The sequence below is a fragment of the Medicago truncatula genome, chromosome 1 (assembly GCF_003473485.1).
Source record: "Medicago truncatula cultivar Jemalong A17 chromosome 1, MtrunA17r5.0-ANR, whole genome shotgun sequence".
Taxonomy (NCBI): domain Eukaryota; kingdom Viridiplantae; phylum Streptophyta; class Magnoliopsida; order Fabales; family Fabaceae; genus Medicago; species Medicago truncatula.
Window position 1 is genome coordinate 4,176,554 of NC_053042.1, and position 14,750 is coordinate 4,191,303.

At 33.6% G+C, this 14,750-nt stretch overlaps 2 protein-coding genes across 4 annotated transcripts; both read right to left on the reverse strand.

The window, feature by feature from the left end:
• Window positions 1-4,744: 4,744 nt before the first annotated feature.
• LOC11409180 (beta-fructofuranosidase, insoluble isoenzyme CWINV3) lies at window positions 4,745-9,802 on the reverse strand. 3 transcript variants are annotated; one of them, XM_039832395.1, is made up of 8 exons: window positions 9,657-9,802; window positions 8,506-8,627; window positions 8,304-8,312; window positions 6,521-7,380; window positions 5,975-6,133; window positions 5,633-5,874; window positions 5,245-5,335; window positions 4,747-5,152 (listed from the first exon to the last, which is right to left on the reverse strand). In XM_039832395.1, exons 2-8 carry the CDS (start codon window positions 8,510-8,512, stop codon window positions 4,949-4,951), a joined length of 1,572 nt encoding a protein of 523 aa, XP_039688329.1. In that variant the 5' UTR covers window positions 8,513-8,627; window positions 9,657-9,802; the 3' UTR covers window positions 4,747-4,948. The 3 variants fall into 3 exon arrangements, with proteins under 3 accessions (XP_003588973.1, XP_039688329.1, XP_013465888.2); XM_013610434.3 differs by having other exon boundaries at window positions 8,304-8,346; window positions 9,657-9,793; XM_003588925.4 differs by lacking the exon at window positions 9,657-9,802 and having other exon boundaries at window positions 4,745-5,152; window positions 8,506-8,891.
• Window positions 9,803-9,917: 115 nt separating this feature from the next.
• Window positions 9,918-13,260, reverse strand: LOC11415277 (uncharacterized). The gene is made up of 2 exons (XM_003588927.4): window positions 10,441-13,260; window positions 9,918-10,215 (listed from the first exon to the last, which is right to left on the reverse strand). The coding sequence occupies exon 1, from the start codon at window positions 13,199-13,201 to the stop codon at window positions 12,119-12,121; it is 1,083 nt and encodes a 360-aa protein (XP_003588975.1). The 5' UTR covers window positions 13,202-13,260; the 3' UTR covers window positions 9,918-10,215; window positions 10,441-12,118.
• Window positions 13,261-14,750: the final 1,490 nt, after the last annotated feature.

The following is a 14,750-nucleotide window of genomic DNA, read 5'->3' on the forward strand; positions in this document are numbered from 1 at the left end:
TGTTATAATATATATTGAAGTGGACACTGTTGGAGATATTTTAATAATTGTTATTGAATCTAGCATTCCCAAAAGGTCAAAGCCCAGGTAGATTCAAAGCTAAAACAGGGTGCAAGGACAAAGCTTAAATTGCTCTGTCATCATTGTAAGAGACAATAAGGGCTGGTTGAGTGATGGCATGCATGACTTCATCCTCATAAACTTCACTTTGGATCTCAATTTTATATGGTGTGCTTTCGATTTTGTGACGATAAAAATTGATTTTGAATGAATTGATTTCAATCAAAAGTTTATTAAATATGAAGTGATTTGTATACGAAAACATTCACATAAAAATGAGTTATAAAGTAAATTTAAGTGTAAAAATTAAATTGAATAAAATTAGAAATCATAGCTTCAAAGTGAAAATCAATTATAGAAACAAAATCAATTATACTCAAACATTCACTCATGTCAAAATCAATTATACATTTATATTTATATTTCTAGAATTAATTTTGCCAAACAAAACATACACATAAGTATTTGCCATATAACATTAACACTACCATAGTTCCCATAAATTTAACACAGTTTATTATACATAATACATGCAAAGTCAGAGTTTGAACCCCGAACACTCAACTTATTTATCTGAATAGGCGAATTTCTAACCATTTTAGCTAACTTAAAAAAAAACATTAACACTACCATCAGCATATATTAGGAAAGAATCAAAAATACCAACTTTTCATTAAGTATACTAAGCCTACCCACAAACTCAATCTCAAATAGAAACAAAAATTATAAAGGTTCAGCACTAAGCAGCACTTCCACTGCTTTCTCCTTGCTTACATATGTATAAACAAAAGGCACTTTGGTGCTGATTCATTGATAAGCAAAGCATCTTAGAAGTAGGAGTACAGCCACTAGAGCATCATGGTGCTTTCTACCTATTTGTTAATATCATACATTGCTATGTTTGTTGCAACAAAAGGTACCAAAAAACAAATAGTTTATGACAACTTTTAAATTGAAGGTGTAGTCATGCTGCAATGCGATTTTATTATGGTTGCAGCCAACAATGTATGTAAAACTGTGGTTTAAGGTAAAGAAAAAGTTGTTTTATTTTATGTTTCAATGTTTTGAATACACAAATTATAATATAAAACTTTTATTTTAAAACGGTTAGATTTAGGTCAGATTAGTACTTGGACTATGCATGTAGATCCCCATTAAGGGAAGAGAGTCTTAGAAATCGTGGTTGTGCCTAACACAATCCCATAAAATCGGCTTGTGAGGTGATGATTGCCCCTACTTATAAACACATTGTCATGCCATGTCCTGTCCGATGTGGGACTCTTAACACCCCCCCTCACGACCAACACTATTGGGCTTGGTTCGTTGACATAAATGGTGGGTGGTTCGATAGCGGAAACCTGATAGCAGGTGGTCCAATGGATCTTGGAGAGGCTCTGATACCATCTTAGAAATTGGAGGCCTAACTCATCCTTAAAAACCGGTTTGTGAGGTGAGGATTTCCCCCCACTTATAAACACATTGTCAGGCCATGTCCCATCCGATGTGGGACTCTTAACACACCCCCTCACGACCAGCACTATTGAGCTTGGTTCGTGGACATAAATGGTGGGTGGTCCAATAGCGGAAACCTGATAGATGGTGGCTCAATGGATCTTGGAGAGGCTCCGATACCATCTTAGAAATCGTGGTTGGGCCTAACACAACCCCACAAAACCGGCTTGTGAGGTGAGGATTGCCCCCACTTATAAACACATTGTCAGGCCATGTCCCATCCGATGTGGGACTTTTAACAGAGAGAGAATCTTGAGCGAGCAGATCCAACTAAAGGAAGGAAAGTTTTCATTCTTTCCACCAATTTTCTCGTGATCGTCATTTCACATTTTCTAAATTATTTTTTTTTAATGAAGATGTAGGTCAGATTAAAAGCTTTGAACAATTTAAGCTTGAAAACGGCTAGATGTGCATATCCCATTAAGGGAATGGAGAATCTTGAGCGAGTAGATCCAACTGAGGGAAGGAAAGTTTTCATTCTTTCCACCAATTTTCTCGTGATCGTCATTTCACATTTTCTAAATAAAAAAAATTAATGAAGATTTAGGTCAGATTAAAACCTCTGAACAATTTAAGCTTGAAAAACGGTAAAATTTAGGTCAGATTAATACCTGGACCGTGCATATCCCATTAAGAGAAGGGATAATCTTGAGCAAGTAGATCCAACGAAGTGGAGGAAAGTTTTCATTCTTTCCACCTTGTCATTACGCTTTGTTAAACAATTTCAAAGTTTTTTCGGTAAGAATAAAGTGCGAGCTTTTTTTAGAGGGAATAAAGTGTTAGCTCCTGATCATCTCCTGCTCTCTCTAAGTCCTGCCTTAATGTAAACCATTATATTTGTGTTCAATCTCTCTCTCTCTCTCTCTCTCTCTCTCTCTCTCTCTCTCTCTCTCTCTCTCTTCTAGAATACTTTATTATTTATTTTCCTGTATGGTATCTCAACCATTGGATCTGCAGCAGGATAGATGACAGAAAACAACCGCAAAAAGTAATCCAATTCCATTAGCTTGTGAACCTAGGTTAAATCCATGTTAACGAGGAGCATCTTCTCCATTTTTATTTTAACTACCAATTTAAATAAAAATAAATAATTTTTCTTAAAACAAACAAAAATAAAAAACAACAATAATTTACCAATTTAAAGAAGTAAATGGTCTCCTATATTTTAGTATTTATAACATTTATCAAAGAAATTATAGAAAAATTCATTCTTAAATATTTAATTTTTATCGATAATTATCACCGGATCTATCATAAGTGATTGATGTATAATGTGTGTAGATGTTATAAATATGAGATATCAATTTAAATCAATATTGATAAAAAAAATTATCGTTAACAGTTTAGTAATGTAAATTATTTATTAGTTATTCTTCATCAATTGATATCAATTATTTGATATTATAAAATTAGTTGCTAATCTTAGAAGATTTTTCCTAATTAAGGAAAAGGATGGAAATCATGAGAAATGATAATTAAGGGCAAGGAGTCCTAACTCCACTTCCTATGAAGAGGGACCCAATTATTTTCCTTTAGGTTGGGAAAAGATGGCTAGTGACGACATTCAACGATATCAACCACTACAATTAACTATGGCCACATCATAGCTCAAGAGAGAAAGTGTAAAATTTTAAGTTAGTGGGTACTTCATTTTCCAAACATTAAGGCTTTATTTAATTATTATACATCAGACCTGGCATGCATGTCACGATACTATACTATTGATTAACATAACATTATTGATTGGTCCCATTTTAGAATCTTACAGCCTAACGTAAGAAGAATCTCCTAATGATTCCCTTTCCACACACAATACAAGTATGAATGAGTTTCCGTAAATTTTATGCTATCTCAAGCTTGATCCTAGATTTAGGTATATATATGGTGGTTCAAAGAGTATATATAAGTAATTTATTAATTGTAATTGACTATCATATTTTGTTGTTGAATAATTCACTATCATTCTATAAAGATAGTGAGTAGTTTTCATTTTAATTTTAAAACACATAGTGGCCTTGTTGTATATACTCATATCACTTGGTTCGATTTTGACTAATGACTAGTGTGTATGAAAGAAAATATCTGTCGAGATATTAATCTTTTCAAAGGATTCTTAATAAGATCGGTTGTATGAGTACTAGTCCTAGAACTTTTAGTAGCATGAAAAGACAACACAATCATTAACTTATTGTAGAAGGTTTTGCAACAAAAAAAAAACATTATTTTTGCAAAATCTTCTTTGACAATAGTCTTTTTTTCCAGTTCTTTGAATTATTGATTATCGTCATTAAGGTTTTGAACTATAACTTTAATATATATTTTTTTGAGCAAACTATAACTTTAATATTATAACAGTGCTTTTGTGTATTTGGCAACCCGTTTTTTAATCAATTCCGTTATTAAGCGTTGATATTGCAATGCACGAGTGGTTTATTTCCGGTTATATATAAACCAAACGAGAGATACTAAAATTGTTAGGTCGGACACTGATCGGGATTTGAACAACACCAACTCTATTTATGTGTGTGATTTTATAATAGCTTTGTTTTTTCATCTATTTTTCAAAAAAATAAAATAAAAAGTCGAACGAGAGATCACATTGAGGAATAATTTTTTGTGACCATGTTTATAAACACAAAAAAAGATTGTTTTTGAGAAATGTATTCCGAGATGGTATTTAGTGGGTGTTGGTTGGGTGCACCATTGAAGTAGAGCCGTGAAACATCTTAAAGATAGTAAATCATCATGTCTACGACCCAACCCAATTTTTCATCTAAAAATATGAATTTTTTGTGTGTTCAAGGTTTATTTCTGTAGGAATAATTTCAATTGTTCGATAGATGCAACAACAATTTCAAGTGTTCGAAAATTGCTCCAACAAATCATAATCATTAGAACAGTCTAGAAATTGCCGGAGCTTAAAAAAAATGTTAATTTATTTGATCTAAACTTAGAGTAGTCTCTTTGCATAACTTTTTCTTATATTTGAAAGAGAGTTGAAAATGATAAAAAAAGTACCAGCCTTAAGTCCTAGCTTTACTTGCTTTATGCTGGGCCGCCCAGACTAAAACTAGCATAAGGACTAACTTGATAAGCGTTTGGATAAATCAAGAACTATATATTTTAAAAATAGGAGATTATGTTGATGTGACTTATGAAGGACCAAATTGGATACACTACTCAATTGTTTTTAAATTGATTTAGTTCAGGTCCAACCTCAACTTGGAAGGGAAATTGACACATTGAATTAGACTTATTTACCAAATTTGGTGGATAAGCTCAATGTTCTGCATAGATACAATAATAAAGAAGGAAAAACAAAAAACTCACATCTCAAAATAAATAAATAAATGCTGCCTTAATCTCCATATCCTTCTTAAGCACAATTTATATTTCCCTCATGGCCTATCTCTGCCTGCTTCATGCTCCAAGCATTCAGTTTTGAGATAACCACACTCTGACTTCCATTGTTGAATACATAAAGATGTGCATCTTTTTCTATAGCCAATAAGGGATAAACTCTACTTGTTATCACAGCTTTCCCTCCATCTCCAAAACTCTCAATGATGGACTTGTCAATCTGCATATTAACACCTCATATTATATATCAAACTCTCAATAATGTACATTATCGTACAAAAGAAAAACACTTATGATCACTAATAATCTTACCAAGGTTCTAAGTGAAATCGTTTTGAGATTAGGATCTATGTCGAAGATTGTTCCATATGTGGTTTTATCAAGGTCATTTCGCAATGAAGACCTGTAAAATGTACACAACTTAGTTTCATGAGCTTATAGACTAGAATTTCCTGCAATCAGGAAAAGCACACATGCGCGTATTGAAGTGATGTCGACCATTGCATGAAGATCCGACAGTTTTTAAATACACATCTTCAAATACAAACTTCCAGATCGTTATCAAATGATCGAGATTCATAACTACGTGACTTCCGAAAATCAAAATCCCTCGCTATAGTCTATAAGAGGTTCAAACTCAATCTCATTGAAAAGTGAAATTTATGCAATGCAAATTAAATTAGAGAATGTTATAAATAACCTGCTCTGGTCACTGCACATCAGACATAAATATCTATTTGACGCTCTAAATATTTGGAAAGACACTGCTGTTTCCTCTGTCAAATCCTTTGAAGCTAAAGCTAACAAACCAAACGGTCCTATTTTGCCACTTCTTGATGCATGTTGTTTGCTACATAGTAGTTGAGGATCAACTTCACTAGGATCTTCTAACCAGTCACCACTTTCTAGCTCAGGTAGCTCAAACAACACTTCTACATCAACCTTAAAGTTCAAATTGGAAAATGATTATCATTGATGATGTACTTTCTCATAAAAAAATTCGATAAAAATTTGGAAACATATGTTGCAGAAATTTACTTACCTGTGACACATTGATTCCTGAGATTTCAAGAGTTGATCCACCCTCAAGTTTCTCTCCTGTAATACTGATTTGTTTGTGTCTTAGATTTTCTATTTCTTCAATTGGCCATTGCATCAATCTCTTCCCACTTTTATCTAGCCAAACTTTCCTTGGAATTGTCTACATTACCAAACAAGTTTAATCATTTACTAATATGATACACTTTCACATTGACCATATATTAAAACTAAATATCCAATCTGGTCCTTCAAAATGCAAAATATTAATAAGATTTGTCAGTCTGTTAATACTTGCAGGAACTATAATGACATTAAGTTGGTAATGTCCGAGATGTATTTGAAACTAAAAGAATAATGTGCACGATGAATTTGATAGCAAATCCCGACAGATTGGCGAGTCTGATTAACATTTTCCAATTCCAAGGATAATTTTCGAATATTGATAATGTGAGAGACTAAGTTGAAACGGCTCTACATTTTTAAGGATGTAAGGCAATCGAGTACTAACTAAAATTAAAAGGCCGAACATGGAATTACAATAAATTACCTGCAAACCTGCCCATCCTTTCTCTATATCATCTTGTGTAGAGTCAGACTCATTCACCCATCCCCACAATATTCTTCTATTCTTAGCATAATCAAAAAATGACTTTGAAGCATAAAATTTACCATAGTCAAATCTTAAATCTTTACTAGTTCCTGTAAACTCTACATCAGGAACAAAGTTTTCCTTATCAGAAACATATTTACCAAGAAAATAGTAGTCATGCTGTTTTCTTAGATAGCTTATCTTCAAAACATGCCTAACACTTGAATTATCCACAGATGTATCCACCCCATTTGTACTATTGATATACACAGGAAAAAAGTCTGGACATTCACAAACTCCAGTATTATCTGTTGCAAAAAATGGATTTGGATTCACTGTCCAATTAACGAAATCCTCACTTTGGTAAAGAATGGTTTTCCCTTCATCACCATTTTGAGCACCGACAATTACCCTCCATTTTCCATCTTTTCCATGCCATGCAGTTGAAGGGTCTCTAAAGTTATCCTCTTCAACTCCAGTAGGTGGAGTCATCACAGGATTTTGAGGGTGTTTTTCCCATTCCCTTAAGAAAGCGTCTGTTAGATTCTTTGGTATAGCTAAGTTCTGAACTTCATTCTTATAGTGATCAATTCCTGTGTACAAAATAGCAGGTTTTTCACCTGGGAGTATAGTTGCTGAACCTGACCAACAACTATTGATGTCATAAGGTCCACTTGGTTCAAGAGCAATGTTGAGATGAATCCAATTAATGAGATCATAGGATACAGAATGAGCCCATACAATTATATCACCAAATGTTGCTGCAAGTGGATTATGTTGGTAGAAAAGGTGGTATACACCTTTGTAGTACATAGGGGCTGCAAGAGGTCAATTATAAATCAACACTAGTAATTTGAATATGAATCACATAATATATACAAAGAAAGAATGCTTTATTTCTTGAATAAACCGTTTGATTCCTGTTTGGAGTGACTTGAGCTTATCTACTAGTATAAACACTTTTGAGACTCTTTGAAAGAGCTTATAGAAACAACTTATAACTAAAACGAAAACAGTTTTACTTAATTTTGCCTAGTTACAGAAATAGTGTATACATAAGTGGGACTGTTAAAACAAACTCACTGCACTGAAAAAACTTAACTATGACTGGCAGTTCGTGAACTGAACAAGTTCGGTTCAGTTTGTGAACTATTTGTCACTGTTCAGTTTTTTTCAGTTCCGTTTTTTTTAAACAATCCTAATATCCAATTCGGTTCTATATTTGGTTTTTATTCAACGGTCTGTTAGGAGTCCCACATCGAGTAGATAAAAGTGTTCGACATGGTACTTAAGCCATGAGGCTCTGCCACCGAATGGACTAGTCTTTTGGGTCGGGCTCTCCTTATGAGCTTAAGTCCTAACATGACCCTAATTATAATCAAAAAATAGCAACTTGATACAGTTTGGTTCGAAAAAGTACTATTAACTTTTCTATGAAGGTAGTTCCAGTTCGGTTCGGGTTGAACTTCTATAGCAGTTTAGTTCGGTTTCCTTCTTGAACTGAACAATAAACAATCCTATACATAAGCATTATATGATATGCACTTATGTTGTTCACGCTTAATTAAGTGGTTTATCGATATAGCTCAAAGTTTAAATGCAAAAGGCAAAGTAGCATGACAGTTTTGATTCTCTCTCTGATAGATAGTTATTAGTTATACTTCAATGATTTGCTGAGGAAAAAAGTAAATAGTTTAAATAAATAATAATAAAAGATAGATAAATAAAGTGAGTGGATTACCATTTGGATCTGCATAATGAAGAAGACAGCCACTATCAATTTTCTTCAACAAAAACATGTAAATTGAAATAGAAAATAATTAGCCTTATCAATGATTTATAACAAAAGATACCAAAAAAAAAAAAATATATATATATATACTAGTTGATCAACAAAACATTAGTGCTAAAAATAATTTGACATAGCTTGGTGAAGAAAATACCGTTCATCCAATTTTGTGGGGGCTGAAAATGATAAGAAGTTCTGTAAGGTTGCTCTTTAGGTATCCTGTACTTGATAGGATCAATACTGTTACTACATGTTGATGCCTCAATTCCATTTCTACTGTTTAATAAAAAAGAAATTAGCAAAAGTAATAGTTGTACTGCAAAGTTTTTCATGGTGCAAGCATGAAGGAGAAGGAGAAGTAGAAGATCAACAAAAGCAAGATGGCTTTTGATTTTAGTTCTATCAGATCAATCAAATGGTTAATATATTCATCATGAATCTGTCACTTTGTGACAAGAGGACCACCAGATAGGAATAATGAATGATAATTGGAGGTAATTCCAGCTAGAAATCATATTAAAAAGTTTATAAGTCTTGAATTTAATGTACTTTATTAGGTTTTCTATTTTAAATACCATAGTCTAAAAATTGTTTCAGCATCCAAAAGACTGATTGAACCTTCAAAAACACCCAAGTAGTATACAATTATAGAAATCTTTTTGCTTGCTGCTACAGTTAGTTCTTGTTATAGCAAGTGTAGCTAGGTTGTCACTAGTATTCAATTAAAAGAAACCACTTTATTTTTGGCAAAAGAGGACATTGCACCAGCTTTATATCAAATCCAACCATATAGTTAAAAGGACCAAAGTCTCAAGAGAAAGGTGTTCTCATATCCGGCGTTCGGTTAGACGGTAAGTAAAATTTGGTTAAAGATTGTTTCAGCAGTCCATAAACACATTTAAATGTTTTTTTTCTTTCACCAAAACTATTTTTTATTAATATATCATGCTATATTTTAAAATTATTCTCACCTAGACTTGCAAACTTCTTAGTATTGCCCTATATATTTGTTTACAGGGCAGATCTTGATCTTCCTCCCTAAACAAACATTTCACAGTTGATTTCATGGTTCTCTCATGTGAAATGTTACTTCAATAATGGATGTTTGCAAAGTATCAACTTTAAGTCTTCTAATTAATAATTTAAAATGTTCAAGTCTTGTGATGTTGCAAAAAATAAGATGCTCAACAACCACACGTGAGCAGAGCAACGTGGGACCATATTTAGAGTTTTAGGCCGTAAGATAATGAAACTGATTAAACTAATAATTGAAAATTAAAACTAGAGCATTACATTTACACCTACCCATGGCTGCTCTTAGATTTTTTTTCATGAACCGGATATCCTCTACATGCAACACAGCAACAGTAGAGATTCAATAGCAGGCGCAGCAAAGTTATCCCTCAAGAGATTTTGAATATTTGAATTGAGAAATGTCCTGTAATTGTTCTAAAGTTTCATAACACCAAACTTTAATTTGATTATGAAAACAATTTTTATTTTCTTTTCAAATAAAAAGGATTCATAAAGTAAACTGAAATATGTTTTCCTAATCACAACACTTGATATAAACTTTGGGTGTCTCTACACCCATATTGTTGTCATTTACAAATAAAAGTTTTTTGTTTTTGACGGAATAGTTTCCAAAAATTGATCATGGCTATTCCTGAAGTATTGTAAGCCACAAATTTCACCTAATAATAGTGTACTAAAAAGAATGTCAAGAAAATGTATTATAAACATTTCTCTTGAATATAATACTCTATGATTCTCCTAATCCTTCTAGGCCAAACTCTGGTTGCTTCATGCTCCAAACATTCGGTTTTGAGATTATCAATCACGCCATGGCTTCTTCCACTGTTCACTGTCGAATGCATAAAGATGTGAATCATAGTCAATTGTCAGTGAACGATAAACTCTACATGTTATACAAACACTCTCCCTCCCAAAAACTCTCAATTGTAGACCGATCGATCTGCATATTAACACCCCATATATATCAAACTAGCAAGTCACAACTTGAATTGGAAATTCGATCTCGTAGAAATGCAAAATATATGCATGGAAAATAAGTTTGGAGCTAATATACCTGTACACCAGCCCATCCTTTTTGGATGTCATCTAGTTTGGTGAAAGACTTGCTCATCCATGCCCACAATATTCTCCAGTTTTTGGCATAGTAAAATGACTTCAAACCATAAAATCTACCATAGTCGAACCTTACGTTTGAACAAATTCCTCTAAATTTTACATCAGGAATAAAGTTTTCCCTATGAGAGCCATATTTACCAACAAAGTAGTAGTCCTGGTGTAGACTACATAAATCAAATTCAACTCTACCGTTGCCTTCGAGTCTCACATTGCCAAAGTTCCCACATAAATCAAAATTAACCATTAGATGATACATAGTGGATAGTATAGCAAGGAATAGAGCAAATTCACGTAGTATGGAGAGTAACAGCACAATCCTTTTCCTCTAGTAAGACTATGATGTTGTCAACACGAGGTAAATAAATGATTGAAAGTCCAAGAAATATCGCTAGCATACAATTTGGATCTGCTGCATCACGATTCACGATCGCAACCGTTTAGAAAATTTGTCAACAAACATAACATGTCAAATGACACAGAAAAGAATTAGACATAAACAGTGATTCGGAGCAGAAACAGAGATACTCGTAGACCTAAAAAGAGCATGCATGCTTATTATAGTAAATTGACAATGAGTGATGTGGACAATACGGTTCATCCAACTTTGTGGGGGATGAAAGTGATACTGATACCTAGTTCTGAAAGGCTGTTTTTCAGGTACCGTGTTCAGTATTCATATATCTTTAACTAGCAAAACATCAACTCATAATTCTATAATCTACATACCCTGCTCATCCTGGAAGCTACACCTTAGATAAAACTCAGATTTCATATTTAATTATCATGTTCATAAAATTCAATAGAAAATACTTGTTATATTTATGTGAATATCCCATTTCAATTCTGCTCTACTTATTAAGAGCACTTAGAAAACGCTTCTTCTAAACTACTTTAATAAAAATGGGGAAAGGGGAAATTCTATTAATTAAAGTGGCACTAATGAACATTTTACAACCATCACCCAAGGTATTTGAACTCTGCAACTTGAGGTTACAAGACTAAGTAATTACCACTGACCTAGCACCTCAAGTGCACTTCTTCTTAACTAACTGTAATTTCTTTTTTCTATTTCAATCTACAAATTTGAAAGTTTTCCTGAACCAATTATTTATAATACAAGAACTAAATCCAACTAGATAGAACAGAAAATACAATCAAGTCAATATTATTTTCATTGACTAACTCTACTAAATACTTCATTGTAGACTACATATCCCTTGAAGTTTGAAACTTCAATGGCTGTGCCAAACTGCAAAGTTAAACAAAAATGAAATAATTCATAGGAGAGATGTACTGTGGCAATCCTGAATCTCAAGCAGTACTAGCTTTACCAGGATGGTGAATAAAACTGCAAAACAATGAAAACCTTAAAAGTCGAATATACTTCATATATAAGAAACAACATTACAGTATAACCCAATCCCTCAATTTCTATGAAGCACCGACACAATAATAATTCAAGAAAACAAAAGAATTAGTGCCGGTCACCAGACATGTCTTCAATCTGAAGTAGTAGTGCTACATAGCTCAATTTAACATCACTCAACCTCTAGTTGAGTAGTAATTGATTCTTATACCTCGATTTCACATCAACCTTAGCTTCATTTACAAAAGAATCAATAAATATAAAATCCATCTTCATCTTCTTCATCAGAATCCTCATCAAAATCGTCATCATCACTATACTCCAACATAAAATCGTCTTCCATTTCCTCGCCCTCGTGAAAAAACAACACATCACCAAAATCATCCATTGTTGTGGATGTTGAATTTGTTCTTCTTCTATCTCTATTCCTAGGAATCAAATCCATATCCATAACCTCACCATTCTCAACAGCATTCCACGGCACCCACAAATCAGCATGCCTCCCTAAAGCCCTATCAACATCCCCAACAACAACAGTACCTAAATTAGCCTCTCTAGCCTTCCTCAACATCTCACTAAAATCGGAATCATCGGAAACCAAAAACAACCAATCAATCCCTCTACTCATAGAGTGCATCATCTGCTTCTTCAAAGCCCAATCAGCAGCCTGTGGTTTATCCTCCACAGTCTTCACAAACACCCCCGCTCTCCTCAACTCCGAAGCCAAACCATACCCAACTTTCGGTTTCAAAATCTCCCTAACAGCATCATTATACTTGTCATCACCACTCACAAACCTCTCCTTATACTTCTGCCTCTTCTTCCCCTTCAAAGAATTCAAACGGTTCAGCTTCTTCTGTCTCTCACGTTGATGAAGCTGTTTGAAGTGTTTCTTAAGATCTACGTTAGTTTTACATTTTCTACCACAGACAGAACATACATACGGTTCAGGTGGATTGATGATACCTTTGCGTTCGAGGATGTCGAGGTTTTTACGTTCACGGCGTTGGTTGAGAACCCATTGAGGGAGATGAATGAAAGCGTGGCGGTTGGCGTAAGCGGAGATGTCGGTTACGTCGCCGAAACGTTCGGCGAGGTTTTTGAGAGATACGGCGGCGTTGTAGGGTGGTCCGCGTGGTGGTTTGTTGTCGAGGTCCCAGAGGACACAGACTTTGTTCTGTTTTTGTTCGTAGGTTCCTTGTTTGGTTTTTACCATGTCGATGTCGTCGATTATGTTGTTGTTGGTAGAACAACATTGGATACGAGGTTGGGGTTTTGGTTTGAGGGAGAGGAAGGAGTGGGGGGTGTAGAAGTGGAGGGAGAGAGTATTCATGCTTTGCTCCCCTCACATTGTTTCCATGGAAATGGAAATGGATTTAGATAATGTTATGGATGGTCATGAATTTGAGTGGAACTAAACAAAATCAAACACTTCAAAAAAGTGTAGATTTAGATTTTTATTTAATAATTCAAAATTACAACCGTCTTTAAGAACTTACACACATAAAAGAATGAGTTGGAGTGGCATTTAGGGTGGGAATGGGAAAGAGTTTCCCACTATGGGAAAGTTTTTTCTGACCATTAGATTAATGAGGAGTATTGATTTTATCATAGACTGTCTATACCATATTTTTTTTCTTTCTCTTTTACACTGATTTTTTTCTTAGATCTGGAATTATATACACGACGGCGAGGGTGTGTAAAATTAGCTTTGGTGGAATTTTACACACATCTTCATATCTATAACCCAGGATTTATCTACAAAATAAGATTTTGATTTTCAATAATATAAAACCCAATTAAAACAACAACGAAGCCAAATTAAGAAATGGGGGAAATGGAAATTACCATGACCAAAATTTGACTGTTTCGAATTTCTACAGTTCTTTAAGCTTCAGCTATGGTTCTTGTTATTTATGTAGTTAGATTCTTGTTCAATTTCATTAAGATTGCTTCATGTTCAATTATCTCTTAAAATTTGTGCTTTGTTAATTTTTAAGTCGAAAACCATTCTTTTCTTCTGTCAGTAATTTTGGCATAATATGAAAGAAAGGAAAAAACTTGAGACGGGGGAAGAAGAAGAAGAGTTGGGAAAGGGAGGCTGAAGTTGTTGTTGATGTTAGGTGAGTGGGGCATGGAGTGGAGAGAATGGGGGTGGAAGACAGTGTTGAAAAAAATCTAGTGTTTAGAGAGTATCATAATACCATGTTCATCATTTGATCCAACTGTCAAGATTAACTTTCCTATAGTGGGAAACTCTTTCCCATTCCCACCCTAAATGCCACCATGAGTTGGAGTTATGGGTGAGGAATTTAAACTCAGGGGTACCGAGTACAAGATATAATTTTTTTTGATGAACAAGGAACATAATTTGATTAAAAGAATAATAATTTTTTAAATGCAAAAGATATATAAGAAACCCTAAAGGCCTAAACTAATATGTTATTGTTTTTTTAAAAGAAATTTATAACTATATAAGAGACATTAATTGGTAAGTATAGTTATCATATAAGTATTGAAAAAAATAACACTAAGTAGGAAGAGAAAACAAAAACAAACACCTTGTATAAAAATAGAAAAATAAGAGTGTCATATGTTCTAGTGTTAAATGTTTTTTAGTAAATGAAAAATTATTCAGAATAACTTGAATTCGATTCTTGAATAGAATAATTTTTTTATTAAACTTTAGATACCTTTCGACCGAATTCCAAATTACCATGACCGTTTTATGTTGAGAATCAAAAGGCTAATACAAAAAGAGAACGACGGTTGACTAAATCAATTGACTAAATAGAAGAACTTTTATACAAGTTTGAAATACATGAGATTTTTATCACATGAAAATAAAATTCATTACGGACTAAATTATATTTTAATCCCCT

Bases quoted from the DNA above. Each gene is read 5' to 3' on its own strand.
- LOC11409180 (XM_003588925.4), bottom strand. From the start codon at position 8,683: ATGAAAAACTTTGCAGTACAACTATTACTTTTGCTAATTTCTTTTTTA. The intron at 5,875-5,974 runs GTAAGTAAATTT...TTGAACTTTAAG, and splicing joins CAGGAATCAATGTGTCACAG to GTTGATGTAGAAGTGTTGTT. The intron at 5,153-5,244 runs GTAAGATTATTA...GTTAATATGCAG, and splicing joins CGATTTCACTTAGAACCTTG to ATTGACAAGTCCATCATTGA.
- LOC11415277 (XM_003588927.4), bottom strand. From the start codon at position 13,201: ATGAATACTCTCTCCCTCCACTTCTACACCCCCCACTCCTTCCTCTCC.